This window comes from Oncorhynchus masou, chromosome 5 (genome assembly GCF_036934945.1).
Source record: "Oncorhynchus masou masou isolate Uvic2021 chromosome 5, UVic_Omas_1.1, whole genome shotgun sequence".
NCBI lineage: Eukaryota > Metazoa > Chordata > Actinopteri > Salmoniformes > Salmonidae > Oncorhynchus > Oncorhynchus masou.
Genome location: NC_088216.1, coordinates 37,869,453 through 37,892,449, shown reverse-complemented (window position 1 = coordinate 37,892,449; position 22,997 = coordinate 37,869,453). Strand labels below are relative to the sequence as shown.

General features: G+C 42.1%; 2 protein-coding genes across 2 annotated transcripts in view; one reads left to right on the top strand and one right to left on the bottom strand.

Moving 5' to 3' along the window:
* LOC135539553 (vesicle-associated membrane protein-associated protein B-like) overlaps window positions 1-22,997 on the bottom strand; it is a 394,574-nt gene that overhangs the window by 181,023 nt on the left and 190,554 nt on the right. The window lies entirely within an intron of this gene.
* The window catches only part of LOC135539549 (proto-oncogene tyrosine-protein kinase Src-like), a 37,492-nt gene that overhangs the window by 1,179 nt on the left and 13,316 nt on the right, over window positions 1-22,997 (top strand). The window contains exons 2-9 of the mRNA XM_064965482.1: window positions 382-720; window positions 10,307-10,579; window positions 12,104-12,203; window positions 13,768-13,866; window positions 14,579-14,682; window positions 18,797-18,946; window positions 19,391-19,546; window positions 22,667-22,846. Coding sequence (XP_064821554.1) covers window positions 10,315-10,579; window positions 12,104-12,203; window positions 13,768-13,866; window positions 14,579-14,682; window positions 18,797-18,946; window positions 19,391-19,546; window positions 22,667-22,846 — 1,054 coding nt within the window. The 5' untranslated portion in view covers window positions 382-720; window positions 10,307-10,314. The remainder of the gene's footprint in view (window positions 1-381; window positions 721-10,306; window positions 10,580-12,103; window positions 12,204-13,767; window positions 13,867-14,578; window positions 14,683-18,796; window positions 18,947-19,390; window positions 19,547-22,666; window positions 22,847-22,997) is intronic.

Genomic DNA, 22,997 nt, shown 5'->3' with positions numbered 1-22,997 from the left:
TTGCCAAGTGTCAGCATAGCTAAATGGAGGCTATTGTTCAAGTGTGGCTTAAATACACCATTGCATTATAACAGAATAACACAGCCTCAAATGCTCCCATGCACCGGTTCATAACACCCTTACCAATATAAGGATAGTTTTAGTCAATCGGATATTTTTAATATCAGATGTACTGTATGTGCTGTTGAGTCTTTCTATGTCGATAGGATCTTGTTGATGTGCTTCCCCTAAGGATTTCTCCAAGGACTGATATGGGTTCAAAAGAGCCTATATAATGTGCCTCATTAAAGGGAACAGAAGCCCAGTTCCTATTTAAGTCTGTTTTCATGGCTCATTGTCTGCCAATGGTTGATACTGTGTATCTACTTCCCCTTCTTACAGTGTGGAACATGGCTTAACGATGCCTACTTTCGTTGCTTCAGGGAGAGTACCGCATTAAGTGACGGACAGAGGAAGTGGATCCAGCGTCGAGTTTATCTGCTGGGTTCTCCCCTGGCTGCACTCCTCTGCTCCGCTCCCCCTCTTCCCCCTCTCCATTCATTCTCTGTGCACTGCCATGGAGGAGAGAAGATTAGATTGGACAGGCCGATAAAACCTGGTTTTCTGGAGAGTTGGGGTGAGACAAGGACTCCAAGACTGCGGAGACACTGCCGTCTCCTGTGAAGTTCTTTTATCAAAGCTTTTGACGTCCTTTTACAGGAACCACGGGACAACATCAAGGTGATTCTTGGTCCAATCTTGGGCTACGTCTCTCATGGCACCCTATTCCCAATTTATAGTGCACTACTTTTGACCAGAGACCTATAACCTTATTCTCAAAAGTAGTGCACTATATAGGGAATAGGGTGCCATTTGACACACCCTTGTTCCACCTATCTGGCAAGTCCATGCATTGTTGAAAATGTGTATCACTGCCATTTTGAATGTTCTTCTGTGAACCAAGCCTCAATTCAGTGGCCAGGCTATATTTAGCAGAATTATGGATTGTTCTGAGGATTATGGATATTTTCTAAGTCGAAAATATCTGAATATTTTCCTATTTAACCATGTTTGTATTTGCTCCGAGGAACAGGGTAGACCTAAGCCAGAATGAGGAGCACACACTCCTTTTTTTGTTCACTTTTGATCTTGATAAACATGCTTGTTTCACCCTCCAGGGAAAAAACAAGATGAGTCTTTCGATTGTCCCATCAGCCTCAAGCAAAGTCCCAACTAATTTCGTCAATGGAGCAGTAGCACATGTAGGAACTATAACCATAATCCGTTGAATGTGGGGATTACATTTTTTTATTTTCCTTGCTTGGTATGTGGAACATGCCATCAAACTGTGTTTTCTCTCATGTTGTACGCACACACATACATACAGTGCATTCGGAAAGTATTCAGACCCCTTGACTTTTTCCTAATTTTGTTACATTACAGCATTATTCTAAAATTGCTTAAATTGTTTTTTTCCCCTCAATCTACACACAATACCACATAATGACAAAGCAAAAACAGTTTAGACAATTTAGCTAATTTATCAAAAATAAACTGAAATATCACATTTACATAAATATTGACCTTTTACTCAGTACTTTGTAGAAGCACCTTTGGCAGCGGTTACAGCCGCTCTTCTTTGGTATGTTTGGCACATCTGTATTTGGGAAGTTTCTCCCATTCTTGTCTGCAGATCCTCTCAAGCTGTCCGATTGGATGGGAGGCGTTGCTGCACAGCTATTTTCAGATCTCTCCAGAGACGTTCGATTAAGGTCCAGGTTCTGGCTGGGCCACTCAAGGACATTCAGATACTTGTCTCGAAGCCACTCCTGCGTTGTCTTGGCTGTGTGCTTAGGGTCGTTGTCCTGTTGGAAGGTGAACCTTCGCCCCAGTTGGAGGTCCTGAGCTCTCTGGAGCAGGTCTATGTCAAGGATCTCTCTGTACTTTGCTCCGTTCATCTTTCCCTCGATCCAGTCTCTGCCACTGAAAAACATCCCCAAAGCATGATGCTGCCACCCATGCTTCACCATAGGGATGGTGCATGGTTTCCTCCAGACGTGACGCTTTGGATTCAGTTCAAAGGGTTCAATCTTGGTTTCATTAGACCAGAGAATCTTGCTTCTTATAGACTGAGAGTATTTAGGTGTCTTTTGGCAAACTCCCAAGCAAGCTGTCAAGTGACTTTTATTGAGGAGTGGCTTCCGTCTGGCCACTACCATAAAGGCCTGATTGATGAAGTGCTTCAGAGATGGTTGTCCTTCTGGAAGGTTCTCCCATCTCCACAGAAGGACTCTGGAGCTCTGTCAGAGTGACCATCGGGTTCTTGGTCACCTCCCTGACCAAGGCCCTTCTCCCCCTATTGCTTAGTTTGGCCAGGCGGCTAGCTCTAGGAAGTCTTGGTGGTTCCAAACCTCTTCCATTTAAGAATGATGGAACCTACTGTGTTCTTGGAGACCTTCAATACTGGAGAAATGTTTTGGTATCCCTTCCACCGGACCTGTGCCTTGACACAATCCTGTCTCGGAGCTCTACGGACAATTCCTTCGACCTCATAACTTGCTTTATGCTCTGCCATCCACTGTCAACTGTGGGACCTTAAATTGAAAGGTGTGTGTGCCTTTCCAAATCATGTCAAATCAATTTAATTACCACAGGTGGTCTCCAATCAAGTTGTAGAAACATCTCAAGGATGATCAATGGAAACAGGATGCACATGAGCTAAATTTTCAAGTCTCATAGGAAAGGGTCTGAATACTTATATAAATAAGGTATCTGGGTTTTTTTTGGCTAAAATTTCTAAAATCCTGTTGTCACTTTGTTATTATGAGGTATTGTGTGTAGATTGCTGAGGAAAATATTTTATTTAGAATAAGGCTGTAACGTAACAAAATGTTGAAAAGGTCAAGGGGTCTGAATACTTTCCGAAGGCACTGTACATGCATGCACACAGTACATTCACATACTCTACAGTACACATGGCTATGGATGCCTAGCTATGGCTTTTCTCACACTGCATATGCGCACACACATTGTCATTTTTGTGTTTTAGGACTTTGAACTCGAATGAGTTTGGTTTCCCCTGTATGGAACTCAAAGGAACTGCCCCTAAACCTATATTTTCATTCCTAATACAAAACTCCTTACAATTCCCCTCACTAGCACTACATATTTACACACCCCCATTCATTCAAACATTTTATATTTCTTCATTGATTGCTACCAGCAACATGAATTGGAACTACACGCTAGACTTCCTATGGAATGGAGAACCTGCATTTTTTTACGGAATGAAAAAAGTTGTTGATCTGTATTCATCCTCAGGTGCCTGTTCACATCGGTTGGCAGTGAGAGGAGTGGTTGGTTGGTTGATTCTGGTTTTCAACCAACCACCAAATCAATCCCTCTCGCCTTCCTCAGTCCACCTTTCCATCTCCCTCTCGCTCGCTCTCTTCCTATTCATCACCCTTTCGCTCAATCTCTTCCTATCAATCTCTCTCTCGCTCGCTGTCTTCCTATCTCTGAGTATTGTAACTGGGAACAAATCACATCATCACAGATCCTGTTGTTCAAGCTTTCTTGCTCCATATTAGGGGATGTGCTACTAGTTGTGCAGCTGCAGCATTAGTTCCGTTGTTTACACACTAACTTTGAGGCTACTATGGGTGTGCTGGTCACATTGTCCTCCTGTCAAAGAGCAGTCAGTCCCTTGAGGTTTCGACAGTGTTTTGAAACTCCTAAATTGCTTCCTTCCGTCTTCTCCTGAAAAACCTCATTGATACTGATTGGTGACAGTAGGACACAATATTGTGGAACGTTCAAATAGAAATGCAGTATGTAGAACAAACATGTACATGTAGATTAAGGACTCAAGTCAGCTCTGTTCCTGACATTTCTATGGGCAAGTTGTGTACTAAAGGTGGCCCAGATATCACTGAACAGGAGCATGGTTGCATTTCGATTCTATACCCTTCTGCTTAATGCACAATCCTCCCTCATTGATGTGTAGGAACAATGCTGGGAAATAGCCAGCCAATGCTTGCACCAACCCAAAGCTTTTAAATCGATGACAAGGAGTGTGGAAGTGCACACCTCGGGAGAAAGATCGAGAATCGAGAGACAACCTCGGTGTGGTCGTGTCGGAAAGACGTCTGTGATGGCTGTTTTGAAGTTATTTAGTGCATCCTGTACAGCAGACAGCTCTAGCGATTAAGGTATACCTCCAGTTGAAGGCAAAAGGGTTTGGGATATATCTCAACCTTGTTCCGTCACTATGGTCTCTCTTCCTATAGTTTTTCAATCGATTTGTATGGCACTCTGCTTATTTTTTTGTCACAGTTCACTGAGCAATACACTCAGTTTTCAAATGCAAGCTTAGGGGCAAGAAAAATGGCCATGTGTTGTTCATAGAGAGAAACCTTGTGATGAACCAAACCCGTAATCCTGGAAACCCATCTTTCTATGACCAGTAGCCGGGGTCACAGGTTCATTGGGATGTTCTTTAAATCAGGTAATGAAAAAATTAATTAGAGATGTAGGGTTTTCTACAATAAGTTGCATTCTGTTCTAATGTAGCATGTGCTAGTTTAGCAACCACACCGGTATTCTGCACAACACTGCCTTCCATCAGAACTCTGCACTCTGTAATGCTGCTGTAAGTAGTAGGCTTACTGGTATACCACTAAAACCAAAGCTTTTTTTTACCACTAAAACCAAAGCTTTTTGGGGGAAAAAGAAAATAAAGAAATTGGGCATTCTCAGTAGATAGAAACCGGATGTACTACCCAAACTTATGTTTCAATTAGCTTTCTCAATTTTGTAACCTACTGAACATAATGAACCAGTTCTCAGGGAAGGTAATGTCACTTCAACCAGCTAAACTTCCACCATACTAGGATATCGGTACAGGCTTTTGGCCCTTGATGCTGGTGTTTTGTCACAATCAAGACATGTGCACATGATAGCTAAGCTCGCTTCAACTATATAGTTAATGCAACAACATTGGTATGGCTTTTGGCCTGGATGCTGTTTGGTAAGGGCCCAGCCTATGCGCAAGCTAGCTTAACTAGCTAGCCACCACTATGCTAAGCTAATACGTTGGTACAGACAATACGTTAGACCCCAGCTGATGGTATTTTGTCCAGGGCCAGGCTTGTGTACGTTATTTTGTCCTTTGGTTCCACAATTCCAGTGACCTGCAGTCTCATCAAACGCCCACTAACATTGAGCTGTCATCTACCCCCCGGCTGTCTCTCTTGTGTGACTAAGCAGCATGACACTGAGGAAAACGTTACCCCCCCCCACTGGGCTGGCCTTCATTCTGACTACAGATAAATCAGAGCCATGCATTCTCACACACATTCCCATCTGTATTTATAGATGCACACAGCAGGATGTTTTTCCTTTTCCTCTGAAGGTGTGCATGCATGAACTAGGGCTGGGCGGTATACCGAATGTTATGATATACCGGTATTGATGCAGGGACCAGTTTGTTTTTTAAAAACCTTACCTTCTATACCGGTGTTTGGTTTGTTAAATGTGATACGCCATGTGTAATGTCAATATTTATAGTTTACTTCGCTACTTGAGTCCTCTCTCTCCGCTCTTTCCTCCGTGCCACTTTCCACACAGATCTAGCCATGCCCCCTGTCACTCAAGGAGCGCATTTGATGTTCCTCAACCACGAGCAGTGTTGCCTACTTAGCGACTTTGTCACTATATTTAGCATGTATTCAGACCTCTCTAGCGACACATTTTCAAAAAAGCGACTAACAACAAATCTAGCGACTTTTTCTGGTGTTATTGGAGACTTTTGGAGACTCTGACGTGAAAGCACGTATCGTTCTTACTCTTCTCAACAAGCAGCACCTGCAGTGGGCCCCACCCCAGTCCCAAAGCACTCACAGGCGGCCCAGTCCTCGCGCAGCAGTCCCTCCCAGCTGCAGTCAGAGCAGGAGATGTTCACCCCTCCACGTCCACACTGCAAAAGAATTGCGCATGAGGAAAGCCGCCGCTGGCTCTTCCCGCCCTGGCTTACATAAAAAAAACAATTAACCTGAATTAGGGCCAGACTAGTTATCATACATTTCTCACATTGCCATTGACAGTTTTTTTCTATTGTCTCTTTTGGTCCATTTAGATTGTTAATGTAGATTGTATGCAAAATAAATTATGTTTTACTGTTTTACTTGTTGTAGGCTCCTAAGTGGACCATAAGGTTAAAACTAAAACAAATTAAGAAAACTAAAATAAATAAATAAATAAAAAACAAAGTAACTCTTTTGTCTCTTTTGGGTCACTTTTGCTGGTCTCAAGCCCGGATAAAGGAGGAGGGTTGGAATTGTGACATTTAAAAAAAACAAGAATCGACAGAAGAAAGTTCATTTGAAGTTCTAAACATATTTAGGGTGTATTTTACTTTTTGTCTCTCCCACGACGTTATTCCTCTCTCCTACAACGTCCATCACAATTACATGCGCATGGCCAATTATGCAAATTAGGTGATGTCATTTAGCAACTTTTAGGACAGCCAATAGCTACTTTCCTTACTGAGGAGTTGGCAACACTGACCACGAGACGCATTCAGTCTGACAGGTCAATGCAGCACAGGCAACAATGTTGTTGACAACAATGCTGTTTTCACTTTGCTTCTTAATATAAATCCACTAGTGTTCTATAATGACACTATTAGTTTGTGTTTCTTACATCAGCAAACTGCTAGCTTCTTTTCTTAGCAAGTTGCCCTAAATCTTGTGAGACGCTAATTGTTATCCACTAATACAAATAGCTAGCTAGCTAATACATGTATTTAGTAAGAGCAAATGTAGTTGGCTAATAAAGCCTGATAATAACAGTGATGGTGTAGACCTAAATCAGCATGTTGTTTGTGCAACAGTATCTTCTAAATCAAAGAGGAATATGCAAGCAAAAATATGTTAGCTACATGAAGTAGCCAAGAGAAAGCATGCAATGTTGCCAAAGCTTATAGGAAACACTTAAACACACTTTTGTTCCTACCCTGTCACAATAACTCCTCCTTGGCATTTTCATTTGTTTGTCATGTCAAATAACACTGTATTCAAAGTGCCCACTATTATATTATAATTATAGAAATAAAATGGTCATTCTATTTCCATGATTCCAACAGTTTTGCTCAAAATCGCAAGTAAAATCGCAATTGCAACATTTGGCTAAAAATAAGTCCTAGATTATTTGCCCATATCGTGCAGCCCTACGTGGCAGTGTGGAAATTATCTCAATTGAGCAGTGGTGTAAAGTACTTTAAGAGAACATATTTTTGGGGGTATCTGTACTTTACTATTTTTTTTTGACAACTTTTACTTTAACTTGGTCCAATTCATGCACTTGTCAAGAGAACATCCCTGGTCATCTACTGCCTCTGATCTGGAGGACTCACTAAACACAAATGCTTAGTTTGTAAATTATGAGTGTTGGAGTGTGCCCCTGGCTATCCGTAAATGTAAAAAATGAAATTGTGCCATCTGGTTTGCTTTAATATAAGGAATTTGAAATGATTTATACTTTTACTTTTGATACTTAAGTCCATTTTATCATTTACATTGTCTTTTGATAATTAAGTATATTTAAATCCAAATACTTTTAGACTATTACTCAAGTAGTATTTTACTGGGTGGCTTTCACTTTTCCTTTTTTCACCACTGCAATTTTTCCACCACTGCAATTGAGTACAGGAAATGCAGAAATGATAAAAGTGCTGAAATTGGTTTTATTCGAATTGAACAGTATAAAACAATCAGAATGGAGAAAGACTTATTGAAATCACTTAGAGTGTATGTGTTGCCACCCTAGGATCACTCACTACTCATAAAGCAAATGTAAGTACTTTTATCGTTCAAAAACTTTTTTATTTTTAAATACCGTGATATAATATTTTGGCCATATCGCCCAGCCCTAGCATGAATGCACACGCATGAACGCACACACACAACATGTTCCTTACCTTTTCATCTGGGTACACACACACAACAATGTCTTAAAAACCCCAAAACAGAGAAGAAATCTCCACACCTGCACTCGAATGTGTCTAAAAATCCATTCACGCTCATGGACAAATGCAGCAACACAGACACAACCACAACCACAACCTCAGATGCTGCAGCACCCCCCCCCCCCATTCCTTTTTTTAGCTCTTCCCAGTTAATCTGCTCCTCCCCCACCCTCTGTTAGTCACACTCAACCCTGTCTGTCTTCACACGGCCGTAACAAATCTCGACAAGAGGAACATGCTGTAAATGCTGTTCATTGACTACAGTTCTGCATTCAACACTATTGTTCCCTTCAAGCTCGACACCAAGCTCAGAGCCCTGGGTCTGGACACCACCCTCTGCAACTGAATCCGGGACTTCCCGATGGGCAGACCACATGCTGTAAGGATTGGCAACAGCACCTCTTAACACTGGGGTGCCCCAGGGGTGTCCTCAGTCCTCTGCTGTTCGCCCACGACCGCGTGGCTTTGCACGTCACCAACTCCATCATAAAGTTTGCTGACGACACCACGGTTGTAGGCCTGATAACCAACAGCGCCGAGTCAGCCTTTAGGGAGGAGGTAAGTGAAATGGTGTCGCGGTGTTATGACGACAACATGAGCAAAAGAAAGGAGTTGATTGTTGACTTCAGAATCAGATGAGGGATAATGTCCCAATCTACATCAATGGGACTGTAGTAGAGAGAGTCATGAGATTTAAATTCCTTGGAGTCCACATCACCAAGGACTTACTTGTCATCACTCTTGTCAAGAGGGCGCAACAGCATCTCTACTTCCTAAGACGACTAAATAAATTCTGCATGCTGCCCCGGGTTCTCTCCAAATAACACCACAGCACTATCGAGAGCGTACTAACTAGTTGCACCATGGCCTGGTAAGGAAATTTCTCTGTCCACGACCGCCAGGCCCTCCAGTGGGTGGTGAAGACGGCCCAGTACATCACTGGGACCGTGCTTCCATCCATCCAGGACATCTACTCGAAACGAAGGCTGAGGAAGGCACGCAGCATCATTAAGGATCCCACATACCCCAGCCACAAGCTGTTCTCTCCCTTACCGCCGGGCAGACGGTATCAGAGAATGAGACTGCTGAACAAGCCATCAGACTGCTGAACACTTGAACTGGACTGGCCAGCTGCTCTGATTCTCCCAACCTTTGCACAACTGACTGCTACCAGACTCTTATTATACTGCTCAATTTATACACTTGCCCCCCCTTCCCCCTTTCCCCAATACACAAGTAAATATTGTACTATAAATTGCCTTCCTGAATTTTACTTATGCTAAAATGTTTATTTTACTCAACTGCCATTTGCTTTGTTCATATTCTGGTTTTTGACTATTCTTATTGCTGTTACATTTTCGAGAAGGAACCTGTAGGTAAGCATTTCATTGGACGTTGCATACCATGCATATCCCGTAAGACAAATAAAGATTGAAACTTGTCTGTACACACACAGTCAGTGAGTGTGTTGGAAACTGGATTTGAGAGACTGTGTGTGTGTGTGTGTGTGTGTGTGTGTGTGTGTGTGTGTGTGTGTGTGTGTGTGTGTGTGTGTGTGTGTGTGTGTGTGTGTGTGTGTGTGTGTGTGTGTGTGTGTGTGTGTGTGTGTGTCAGAGCTTCTGTTCTCAGGGACAGATCATAACAGCTGCTCACACACACTAACTGTCTGGAACTGAGAGGCCTGCTGCTCACAACAGAACAAGCTGTGTGCATGTGTATCATCTAGCCTGTAATAGGCTTCCTCACTGTGACTCATTCTGTTGTGCAGAGAGAAGAATTGAACTGGTGTTTGTGTCCATGTTTGTAACTGAGAGTACGTAAGAACAGGATTCAACTTGAAATGCAGCGGTTTTTAACTAACTAGAATTACAGATGATGACGACAAGCGTTGTTGCCAACTTCGACCAAGTCCGATATTTCTGTTCATCGCAATTATTGTGTAAATCTGTATTTATTTATGGTTGGTGTTCACCAGGTTGGTTTTCATTATTTTAAAATGTTTTGCAATAGAAAACCATATAAGTGTGCCGTGTTGGACAAGTCCAGGTAGTCCCCTCCTTGTTTCAGCCTAATGAACCCCACCCTGCTGAATGATTATACCGTTGCACGGAAAGGGGTTAGTTAGAACCAATCAGGAAGAGTGGTGTCTCTCCATCCAATCATGAGTTCTGGCTTGAGGGAATTGAATTCAGTGTATAGAATTTAATTGAGAGATTGCATTGAATCAAACAGGTCTAATCTGCATTGAGAAAGATTGAAATGGATCAACTTGAGATTTAAATCATTGTTTCTTTTACTCAGGCCTGCTGATGGGAGTCGGCAAGAGCAAGCCTAAGGAGCCGGGTCAGCGCTCACTGAGTCTGGATGGAACCATTGGAACGGGCTTGGACAGCATGCACCACCACCTCAGCCCAGCCCAGCAGACTCAGACCCCCAACAGAAGTCCCGCCGTAGGGGGCACGAGGCGCGGCCCCCACCCCGGGCATGCCCCCACCAACACTCCTGAGCTGACACTGTTCGGCGGGGTGGACCACACGGGCAGCATCATCTCTCCACACAGAGGACCACTGGCAGGTAAGTGGAGCAGGTGGAATGTTCAGATAGAATGATTTCAGATCTTACAATGACAGCCTTGTCAGGTCATATTCATTAGGCACCAAATGAAAGAAAACAAACTAAAACAGTGAGGCACTGCCTGTCCCATAAGAAACACACATTTTTGTTTTTCTGTTGAAAAAGGGTTTTAAAAAGTTTTCTGTTGCTTGCTCTAATAAACATAACCCTGATTCTAGACCTTCTAGTGTTGACTGGCTCAGATAGTTGAGGCTTTTTTATTTAATTTAAAAGTTTATGACCTTTCCAAAGCATAATCTCTCCTCACAGAGGACCACTGGCAGGTAGGTGGAGCAGGACGTTCCAATGCTGCCTGGGCTGCATGAAGCAGGGGAAAACATTATGGAACATTCAAATGGAAATATGTTACATGTCCCTATGGAATGTAAATGTCACCCATTTCTTTTAAATAATTATTTCTCAATAATAATTTTGGGTACAGATTAAGTGTAAAGCAAGCATCCTTCCCCCGAAGGATCTTTCTATGGATTTTGTTTGAGGAAGATCCAAAATGTCATCATTCACACGAATTCCCCTCTTTTATCAACTAGACTAAACTGGATTTGATGTCCTTAGGCCCTAAAGCGTAGTTCAGAGTTTGGGCACCGTCGGTCTAAAGCAGCGCTTAGAAAAACACCCTGATTCACAATGAAGGTAAAGGAACAATTTGCTTATTTTTTTACCTCATGTTCATGATATCCAGCACCTACCAGTGTCTTTTTGACTACAAAACATAGAAACACCATTTTCACATACATAGGAAGTAAAACACATTTTAAGTGTTCCCTTAAGGCTGCAACTACTTAGAGTGCAAAACCATCTTCAGTTTGACTTTGAAGACTCACAGACCAGACAACGTTGTAATATCCAAGTTCACTGCCAGGCATCTAACTATGTGTCTAGACAGGTCAGTAATTATTTTGCATTTCCTGTAAAGAGATTGGTTACCTTCTCATATTGGGAATTTTCTGCAGGCTGGTTATCCCCCCCCCCCCCGGCAACTAATTAACCAATCAATGTAGGCCCGAGATTCCACGTTCTAAATCAGGTGGTTGTTGTAAGCTATATATGTTGTTACCTTCAAGGACTATTGGGCAGCCCTAATATAAATGCCCGATATCTCTTTTCGGGAGATGCTAAATTGTAATATACAGCCCAGTGTTTCCTCTTTTTTTTCTGATGGTGAAGTGCAAAGACCTCCAGTGCAATGTTTTAAGATGCGAATGCCAAAATATTAAATTGAGACAACATATGTAAGCGGGGGCAACAGAGCTAGTAATCCTCCTGCCTGAGTAATGGTTATGGAAAAAATTATACCCAGTTCTATGAATCTATGTTAATATTCAGGTTTATATCAATATGAGCTGTATATTGCAGGAAGAGGATACTGTACTTTTTGCCTTTTGCTGTTAATCAGATGTGTGTTAGCCCAAATCTCCCATGTCTAAGATACAGTGTTTGTGTGTGTGTGTGTCTGTCCCACAGGAGGTGTCACTACATTTGTGGCGCTCTACGACTATGAGTCACGGACTGCCTCGGACCTGACGTTCAAGAAAGGCGAGCGGCTGCAGATCGTCAACAACACGTAAGGAGATGCTCACACCATCATCTTCCTGTTTAGATCCAACTTATCCACGCTGTACTTCCACCTAGACACACACACTCATCCAGACATAGACAAACTCAAACACACACGTTGTTCTGTAAACACAGACACTTGCATGCAAGCACTCTGTATAAACACACACCCATGAGCTCGCTCGCTCGCTCACTCACTCATTCGTGTGTGTGTGTGTGTGTGTGTGTGTGTGTGTGTGTGTGTGTGTGTGTGTGTGTGTGTGTGTGTGTGTGTGTGTGTGTGTGTGTGTGTGCGCGCACACACACACAGTCACAGAGTGCCCACTTATTCATAATTCCTCGTTAGCCAGACAACGTCTGTCCCCTTTCTCTCGACCCCATCACCTCGGTACAACTCGACTACTAATGCTTTCAGATCTTACATTGACAGCCTTGTCAGGTCATGTTCATTAGACGCCAAATGAAAGAAAACAAACTAACAGCACTGCCTGTTCTATAAAAATCACACATTTTCATTTTTCTGTTGAAAACCGTAACGGAACGTTTTATGTTGTGTGCTCTAATAAACACAACCCAGATTGTAGCCCTTCTAGTGTTGATTGGGTCTAATTGTTAAAAATGATTTTTTTATTTGTTTTTATTTCCAAGTCTATGACCTTTCCAAAGCATCTCTTTAAAGGACGCAAGCCAGTTTGTTTCCAAAATCTTTTTTTGTTCCTTCACTGGGTATTTTGGTTGCAGCAGGAAAAAATACAAAATACACAAGTACAACAGAGCTGCGTTAAAGACATAACTCATAAGACACTATAGGAAGACATTTAAAATGCATGGTTCAAATACAACCACTTCTGGTCAAGCCATTTTGGAGTTAGGTGCAGATTGGTTTTTTTTCTTCAGTTTTCCTGTTATTGTTCAATGGTCTGAAATGCTTGAAGTCTTGTCTTGTCTTGCGTGCTGTGCAGTGCTGTTTGCTGCATTTCTCTCCATGTTTTTGATGTTCTTTGCTGTTTCTGTTATTTCCTTCTCTCACGCTTCATGGTTTCTCTTAGGAGAAAGTACAGCTTCAGGTCAGTGAACTAGTCCTTTCTGAGCCCCTCTGTCTTAACTTATCTCGCCACCGTTCCTCTTTCCATTGAACCTGTTTTTCCTCAAAATGTGCACTGAGGTAATATTTGTTAGCCCAAGCTACAGCATTTGGAGTAACCAGTCTTATTTTGTTGTTGAGAGAATTACTGGTCACTACAAGCAAACCAAACAATTGTGCTTATGAAGGCAAAGGTGAAAAGGCACAGAATATGGTATAATCAGTCGTATTGTGTTCACTTGGTATACCTGTTTTATTAATTCTTATTTAGTCAAGATAGTTAATTTTATTATCCTGTGAGTTTCATGATATGAGCACAGAAATCAGTGTACTACACTTGTTTACTCACAGTGTTTTTAGGCTTCAACCACTGTCAAATAGTCTGTATCTGATGTGAATAACCAGTTAGTACCCTGAATGAACCCAGGGAAGGGTTCTGATTGTCCCAGTCAATAACCCTGTCGTCTCCTCCTCTGTCGTGCTGCAGGGAAGGGGACTGGTGGCTCGCTCGGTCTCTGACCACTGGAGAAAGCGGTTATATCCCCAGCAACTACGTGGCCCCCTCTGACTCAATCCAGGCAGAAGAGTACCTCAACTTTTATTTCTTCCTGTTTTCTCGCAGATTGCCATTTATTGTCATGAATCTTGTCCTGGAGAAAGAACTGAGTGATTTCCAATAGATGGGCCAGCTGTATTCAAAATTGGCTAAACTGTAAAAATGTGTGATTTTTTTGTTGTTGCTTTTTGGTCTTAATGTAGGGTTAGGCATTAGGTGTAGCAGTATGGTTAACGTTAGGTTTAAAATCTGATTTTTTGACTTTGTGGCTATGTCAGCTAGTGGTTTGCAAAATTCTCCAAATGGGCAAAAGTAATGCTTCATAGGGACATTAAAGGGACATTTACCCTTCAAAATCAAAGTTTGTCAGGTGTTTTCAGAGCTGAAAAGTGGTTTTCTGTTGAGAGTACTCCACGTCCGAGGCCATCTATTTTGTAGATCCAGCTATATGTCACAATCCAAAATGAATGAAAAAGATAAGCACCATATTTAAGAACCATATAACATCTTGTTTTTTCTGTGCTTATTATTATTATTATTATTATTATTATTATTTCCATTTATTTGGTTGAGGCATGTAACTGGATCTACACAATCAATAGCACGAAATGGAAACTCTTCTTAACATTACGCTGTTTTTGATGTCTGAAAACATGAGCACAACTATGACGACGTTCCTTTAAAGCTGCTTAGTGGCATGTTCTCACTGTTCTTTCTCACTCACTCTGGCCCACATTCGCAGGTGGTATTTTGGGAAGATAACTCGGCGCAACTCGGAGAGGCTCCTTCTGAGTTTACAGAACCGACGAGGAACCTTCCTGGTCCGAGAGAGCGAAACAACTAAAGGTGAGAAGAACCTCTGAGAGAGCGACGGCCATTTTAGACATGGATTAGAAGCACTTTGATTATTGTCAAATTCCTTGTTGACCTTCCCCTTTCTTTTGTGAAGTAGTCCTCTCTAACACAGAATGTACTGACCAAATGCGTGAATAGATACTTTTTGGGTCTTTTTGTCCCTGGGGCCTCTAGCTGTGGATCGGTGGCGTAGGGAGGGGGTTATTTTGGAGGAATTGGGGGAGTGGAGCACCTGTGAATGGACAGGGGGTAAATGAATCACACAAGCAGAGCTAAGTCACCGTGTGAGGGTGCTGGATTTCCTCTGGCTATAAAATCTCTGTGTGCACACACGCACACACACACAGTCACACACACACACGGTCTCTCGCATACACACACACAAACACACACAGGGGGAGGGTCTAGGGAAAGGATTTACAGCGTTGGGTGCTTTAGATTCCATTCTGCAGGGCATAGAGCTCATGTTCTAGGCTATAGAGTTCATATGGTGTAGCGTGTAGTTTGGTCTGTAGGCATGGTGTATGCTGATGTGTGTGTGTGTGTGTGTAGGATGCATAGTAGTGTGTAGGGCTTGTGTTATAGTGGGGATGACCTATGCCATAGTGTTGAGGGTGCAAGTATACTAATGTGCACTAATATTTTCGAGAGAAAGGCTTGTTTTGTAGTATTTATGCCATCGGGTGTATGGTGCATGCAGAAGTGTGCAGGGTTCATGCTTTTAGAGCACTTGTTAAACTCCAGTCCTCGAAGGCCGATTGTCTGCAGGTTTTCACTCCTTCATTGTACTTGCTTTTAATAATTACAGTCATTGCTTATTGATTCCAGTCATCTGGTTGTCTAGGTCTTAATTGGAAACAAATTGCAGACTGGATTGGAATTGAGTTTGACTTCCCTGCTTTTGAGGGTAGAGTAGGGTTGCATGCTCTAAGTAGTGTGCTTCATTCCTTCAGTCCTGGCTCAGGGGGTACTGTTAGAGCATGGTGCTAGCAACATTAGTCTTGCCGCCGGTTTAATCTGAAGTCCGGAGAGCATGATGATACTTACTTTCATTACTGGTTTGATTCCCACATAGGCCACATACACAGAGTGCACAAAACAGTAGGAATACCTGCTCTTTCCACCACATAGACTGACCAGGTGAAAGCTATGATCCTTTTTGATGTCACCTGTTAAATACTCTTCAATCAGTGCAGATGAAGGGTGAGATACAGGTTAAAGAAGGATTTTTAAGCTTTGAGACATGGATGTGTGTGTGTGCCATTCAGAGGGTGAATTGGCAAGACAACATATTAAAGTGCCTTTGAATGGGGAATGGTATTAGGTGCCAGGCGCACTGGTTTGAGTGTGAAGAACTGCAACGCTGCTGGGTTTTTCCCGCTCAACAGTTTCCCGTGTGTATAAGAAATGGTCCAAACCCAAAGGACATCCAGCCAACTTGACACAACTGTGGGGAAGCATTTGAGTCAACATGGGCCAGCATCCCTGTGGAACGCTTTTGACACTTTGTAGAGTCCATGCCCCGATGAATTGAGGCTGTTCTGAGGGCAAAAGGAGGTGCAACTCAATATTAGGAAGGTGTTCCACTTTTGTTGTGCACCCAGTGTATTCTGTACATGTTAATTAGGTACACCACCCCGTTCACAAATCTTTCGCTCCTACAGACAGTGATGCACCTGGCCAGGGCTTGCTATATAAAGCAGGCGGACAGGCATTGAGGCATTCAGTTACTGTTCGGTTGAACGTTAGAATGGGCAAAACTCGTGACCTAAACGACTTTGAGCAGTGGAGGATCCTCAGAGGACCCTTCTGCGTTCTAGTAGTTATGTTGACTATGACGTTAATATGGTGACAACGATGTAGGCTGTGTGTGGCGGTTATGATACGAAGGTTTGGCTTGGAAAGTGTTTTTTCTACTGGTCACAGAAAGCTGATGTGTTGTGCACTGAAGTCTATAAGCGATGGGAATGGTGAGAGGAGGAGAGCACGTAGATGCGAGAAGGAATTATACAACGATCAAAGGGATCATGCTGTTTGTATGTGGCTGCAAACAGAACAATACAGGGTGAAAAACATACATGAATTTGCCCAATAGAAACTCTTGTTTTCAACTGTGGTACTAATGATTACACCCTAGATCAGCTAGATGCAGGCAAGTGTGCAAGGCGGTATTGAATGTGTCAATGTCTGTCCCCTTGATTACTCAAATTTCTCTAAACCAGTGCACTTACATGTAAACTTTAATTCATAGGCTAGGTTGTAGCAACCTCATGATGTGTATATGGAAAGTATTATGCAGTAGCCTAAACCTGTCGATGTTACATTGAGCTGGGTGAATGGAATATGAATGACAGTCATCCAATATACATTAATAGAAATAAGGCTGTGTTCATAAAAAAAACAGTGTATATAGAGTACCAGTCAAAAGTTTGTACACACCTACTCATTCAAGGATTTTTCTTTATTTGTACTATTTTCTACATTGTAGAATAGTAGTGAAGACATCAAAACTATGAAATAACACATATGGAATCATGTAGTAACCAAAAAAGTGTTAAACAAATTCTTCAAATAGTCACCCTTTGCGTTGATGACAGCATTGCACACTCTTGGCATTCTCACAACCAGCTTCATAAAGAATGCTTTTCCAACGGTCTTGAAGGAGATCCCACATATGCTGAGCACCTGTTGGCTGCTTTTCCTTCACTCTGCAGTCCAACTCATCCCAAACCATATCAATTGGGTTGAGTTCGGGTGATTGTGGAGGCCAGGTCATCTGATGCAGCATCATCACTCACCTTATTTGTCAAATAGCCCTTACACAGCCTGGAGATGTGTTTTGGGTCATTGTCCTGTTGTAAATCAAATGGTAGTCCCACTAAGTGCAAACAGATGGCATGGTGTATCGCTACAGAATGCTGTGGTAGCTATGCTGGTTAGTGTGCCTTGAATTCTAAATAAATCACAGATAGTGTCACCAGCAAAGCACCCGGTGGGAACCACATGTGCGGAGATCATCCGTTCACCTATTCTGCATCTCACAAAGACACTGCAGTTGGAGCTAAAAATCTCAAATTTGGATTAGTTTCCGGATTGACTGACCTTCATGTCTTAAAGTAATGGTGGACTATTGTTTCTCTTTGCTTATTTGATCTGTTCTTGCCATAATATGGACTTGGTCTTTTACGGGTTATTTCATAGTTTTGATGTCTTCACTATTATTCCACAATGTAGAAAATAGTAATAATAAAGAAAAACCCTTGAATGAGTAGGTGTGTCCAAACTTTTGACTGGGACTGTATATTAAATGCCAACGACCGCCACTGAATCGACAGTGCCAGACTCGCCGGTTTCAGTATCTCTGAAACGGCTGGCCTCTTGGACTCTTGGACGCACGACAGTGTCTATGATTTACTGAGAATGGTTACAAAAAAACATGCATGAGCAATATTTCCGTGCCCCAAAAGATTTGAGCTATTCAAGGGGCAAAAGGTGGTCCAACCCAGTAATAGATGGGTGTAACTAATAAACTTGATCCCAGGAAGAGCTAATGGGGATCCATAATAAATACAAAACTGGCCACTGAGTGTATATGTCACTGTTAAAGTTGACAGTTCTTTAAGTGGCTTTGGATAAAAGTCTCTTTTTATAATGACTATTTTACATTATAACATGCAAGTGTCTCACAATTGAAGTGTATGGGAAGTGCGTAATCAGAATTTGCTCTTCGTATGCACTCACCATGGATTCTACAGGTCGTGGTACAAGCTGTGAGTGCTGACTGTTGATTGTGTTTTCGTGATTTATAAAGGCGTAGGGAGTGGAGTTTCACAGTTGCATGTTGTTAGAAATAACGATAGAGCACAGTGCTATTGAGGCTTACCCTCTGTACTGGTTGTAAGTGTACAAGTTGTTTTTAGCATCAGCCGTTCCAAATTCATGTTCTATTATTGTTTCTTATGTACTCATGGCTGTGCAATGAATGTCTCTGCTGGGACAATATCGTTTGACTTCAATTGAATTTGTTTTGACCCATCCCTCGTTACACAAACACACACTTTGTAATTATTTTCAAATGATTTTCTAATTATATTTTCATGAACAGGAGCCTATTGCCTGTCCGTGTTGGACTATGACAACACTAAAGGCCTCAACGTCAAACACTACAAGATACGCAAGCTAGACAGCGGCGGTTTCTATATTACCTCACGCACCCAGTTCAGCAGTCTGCAGCAGCTGGTCTTCCACTATCGCAGTAAGTAACACATTATAATCACATTTGTGACATCTTTGCCACTTACTTACAAAAATTACTATTATACAGAGAGTAACAACAAACTTGAATTTAATGTTTTTCTATTTATTTGTCCATGTACTATAATATGCATATCAAGGTCATGATGGGGGCAATTGTCATTCTGTTTTCCAACTAGTGTAAATGTATATGTATATACTTTTTCTTACATGGTATGCAGTGTCTTTGTCAAGCATATTGATCATGCGTCAAAGTGAAACAGACATTGCTCAATAACTCAATAAGAATATCCAACAGATTGGCACATCTGACTATTATCAGCAATGTCTCGCAGAAAACTCTGCTTCTACTGCCTAATGTGGATAGTGCTAGCAAGGGTGGACAGTGCTAAATGTCTAGGTGGTAACAGTATGCCTCATTCTATCTTTCCCTACCTAACCCCAGAGCATGCAGACGGGCTGTGCCACTGTCTGACGGAGGTGTGTCCCGTGCTGAAGCCTCAGACCCAGGGCCTGGCCCGCGATGCATGGGAAATCCCACGGGAATCGCTACACCTCGACCTCAAACTGGGCCAGGGTTGTTTTGGAGAGGTCTGGATGGGTAAGATGCGCGTGCACACATGAGCTCTTTACGGATGTATTTGTATCTGCATTTAATCCACCAAAAAGGATTGATTTTATCAAATGCAGAGAACACGCTTGGGAAGAAACCCCCATTCTAAGCCTATCTTGCCTTGGCGCTGTCGTGTCTTTACTATCATTAACTGAAGACTGATAGTTTTTATCAAAGATTCTCTGTAATTAGTTATTACTGATTAATCATGTAACCGTAATTACTAGGAAGTCGGGGCACCAAGGAAAAATATTCAGATTACAAAGTTATCATTTCCTAAAATAACTTTTCAGATATTTTATCTGATCAATTAGTCTTCTAATTAATTAATTATTTACTTTACCTTACGTTAGTCTCATTCCAAACGTCTGCACGAACCCAGTCTTCACTAAATCATTTATTTATTACTAAGTAATTCACAGAAATGCATAAACAAACAAACAAACAAGGTAAATGTGGTTGCATGAAATGAGAATGTGCCCTAGTGGGCTAAACCGGCATGGCGGTTTGTTAGACAAAAGGGGAAGTAGGGGTCGACTAAGAAGTCACTACAAAGTGATAATTATAAAAATTGAAATGCTAATCCTTTGCACATGAACGCTCACTCTTTCGGGAACAACTGAAATCAATATATATATTTAAGCTCAGTGTGTCGTCTTGATCGCTGGTGAAAAGTTAATTTCTTTTGTAGAATTGTCCGTCTCTCTCCCTCTCTCTCTCTGTCGTGGTTAGTGGATAGTTCAGAGTGACATTCATTTGTTTCGTTATAGAATGGATGTTTCGGCGGTTGTCGTTCTTTGCGTGCAATGATACCGAATTCCTAGCTGCAGACTAGTAATTAATATCAAAGACTTGTTCTTATTCTGTCGGTATCGACGTGGTATGGTTAAAAGATTCAGCAATGATCTACAACCTTTGTCCCCTCATAATGGAGAAAACATGGTCTCCAACCTTTAGCGATCTCGTAATTGAGGTAAGCTCGGTCTGCTGATCGAATACCCAAGTGGGGGTTTTATTCGGAATGGCAAAAAAGGGCTGTCCCAGGATGTCTGACCCTAACTGGGCTCAGGGGCGGTCCTCTGATTTAGTTAACTCCAAACCCCTTTTTGAGTTTTCCTTCATTAAACAGTCCAAAATCATATTACACACTTTAACAAACAGTATCATACTCACTCATTCATCCTATATAACAATTAGATGTAAATCTCATATCTGAGGCTATTATATAAACAGCGTTATGGTAATGTGGCCACACCGTCTCCCATGAGCTTCCCCAAGTTGTGACAAACAGACCAGTTCATAGCTGGATTCTTCACCGATCTTTTATACCTTCTCCGGAACATGAAATTTGTTCGTACCTCAAGTTCTGTGAGGTGGAAAGATTTCCTTTGTTCTCCATGAAAACCTACTCTCTCTATACTGTGTGGCCATGTGGTAGGGTCTTCTCAGGAATTCACAACCTCTCTGACCACAGCAACCTAGTTGAAGGAGGCAAGAGGGAGGCAGGGAGAGGGGGATGGGGCTTGCTATAACCAAAGAGGCCAAAGTCATGACAGCGCGCTACAGCAATGCTGGACACTATTTAAAAGTCGATTTATGCTTGATCCGGCAATGCGGTCCAAAGGCCTAGGATGGATGTGGTGACACAATTGTGGAACCTCTGGCTTGTCTTTGTAACAATGCAGAGGGCTCCGTGTAGCTCCGCACGGGGCGGCAGGGTAGCCTAGTGGTTAGAGCGTTGGACTAGTAACCAAAAGGTTGCAAGTTCAAATCCCCGAGCTGACAAGGTACAAATCTGCCGTTCTGCCCCTGAACAGGCAGTTAACCCACTGTTCCTAGGCCGTCATTGAAAATAAGAATTTGTTCTTAACTGACTTGCCTAGTAAAATAAAGGTAAAAAAATAAATAAATAAATTGACATTAAGGAAGTTGTCAAGGAAGTGAGTTTGTGTTTGTACAGGAAATACTGCCCCCACCTACCATCAACCATCCATGGTTGATTGGCAATGAGGTACAGATGCTCATGGCAATGAGGTACAGAGGCTCATGGCAATGAGGTACAGAGCTTGATTTGGCCTCCAGAGGCTCCGCAATTGCTGCCCAACCTCCATACGGAGCCTGCGGATCACATAAATTGGCTTTTACTGTTACTGCTTTCACAGTAAGTTCTGAGTGGGTAGAAGCTTGCCAGATCAATAAAGTGCCCAAAAATGCACACTGGTCATATACTGTTACATGGAGTGTCATGGTATCGTGTTGGGTGTCGTGACAACTATACCCTAACAATAACCCTTACCTAACCCAAACCTTAACCCTTACTGTAACCCTTTTTTTATTTCTACTTCAATGGGGTAGGGACGTCCCAAGGAACCCGGATAGCAAGGATCATTCACTGAAGCAACACTTGGGGCGAGAGGCAGCGCTGTGCCAGCGGCAAATGTTATGATTGATGCTTTTCCTTTTAAATGTTGTGATTTAATGTTTTTCCTTTTAAGTGACAACTACCAGAATTCAGTGGCTTTACAGCCCTACAATCGATGAAAACATGGCTAAATACCAATACAATGAAAATGTATTGGTTGCCGTTGTTTTCCAGCTGGCTAGCATGAGGCAGCTCAGTCTTCAGATACACTTTTTTTGTTGTTGCTGGAATCAGTGCAGTTTATCCTCCTTTCACAAGAGTAACACAGTTTTTCCATAAAAAAATATTGTCTTTCTTGTGCTCTTACATTAATGCTCTTCCTCAAATAACAAAAATCTGCTTTCTGAGTACCTTTTTGAAGGGCTGTTTTAAGCACAATCATACAGATTTGTAAAAAAATTAAATCCAACTATATTAATACAAATATTGGCAGATATATTGGTTCTTGTGAATATTTTAATTCTAAAAACAATCAGTGTCGGATCCAAAAATAGCATTTTTGTCATGCTCTACTTTTCATTCCAATTTCATGTATTTCACCTATAACTTCATATAAGAACTGTGTGGTTGCTTGTGGCAGAAACGTGTGCCTGTACCACGGGTTGTCTGGGTCGCCAAGAGAAATAATGTACTCCTTTAGCTACGTTGGCTATGGTTTCTAACCTATAGCTTTTGTGTTTCCACAGGGAAGTGGAACGGTACAACACGGGTGGCCATCAAGACCCTGAAGACAGGCACCATGTCCCCAGAGGCCTTCCTCCAGGAGGCGCAGGTCATGAAGAAGCTGAGACACGAGAAACTGGTGCAGCTCTACGCTGTGGTGTCTGAGGAACCCATCTACATCGTCACTGAGTACATGACCCAAGGTAACTGTAGACCACACACATCATCATTATTATCAGTATGGCTGTCCATCGTTTCCAAAAATAACGTTGCTTCCAGGGATGGGTTGTAGAACAGATGTGGCTACCACTATTGTTACAAACACACACATTATCACGTAGGTATTGCACTATG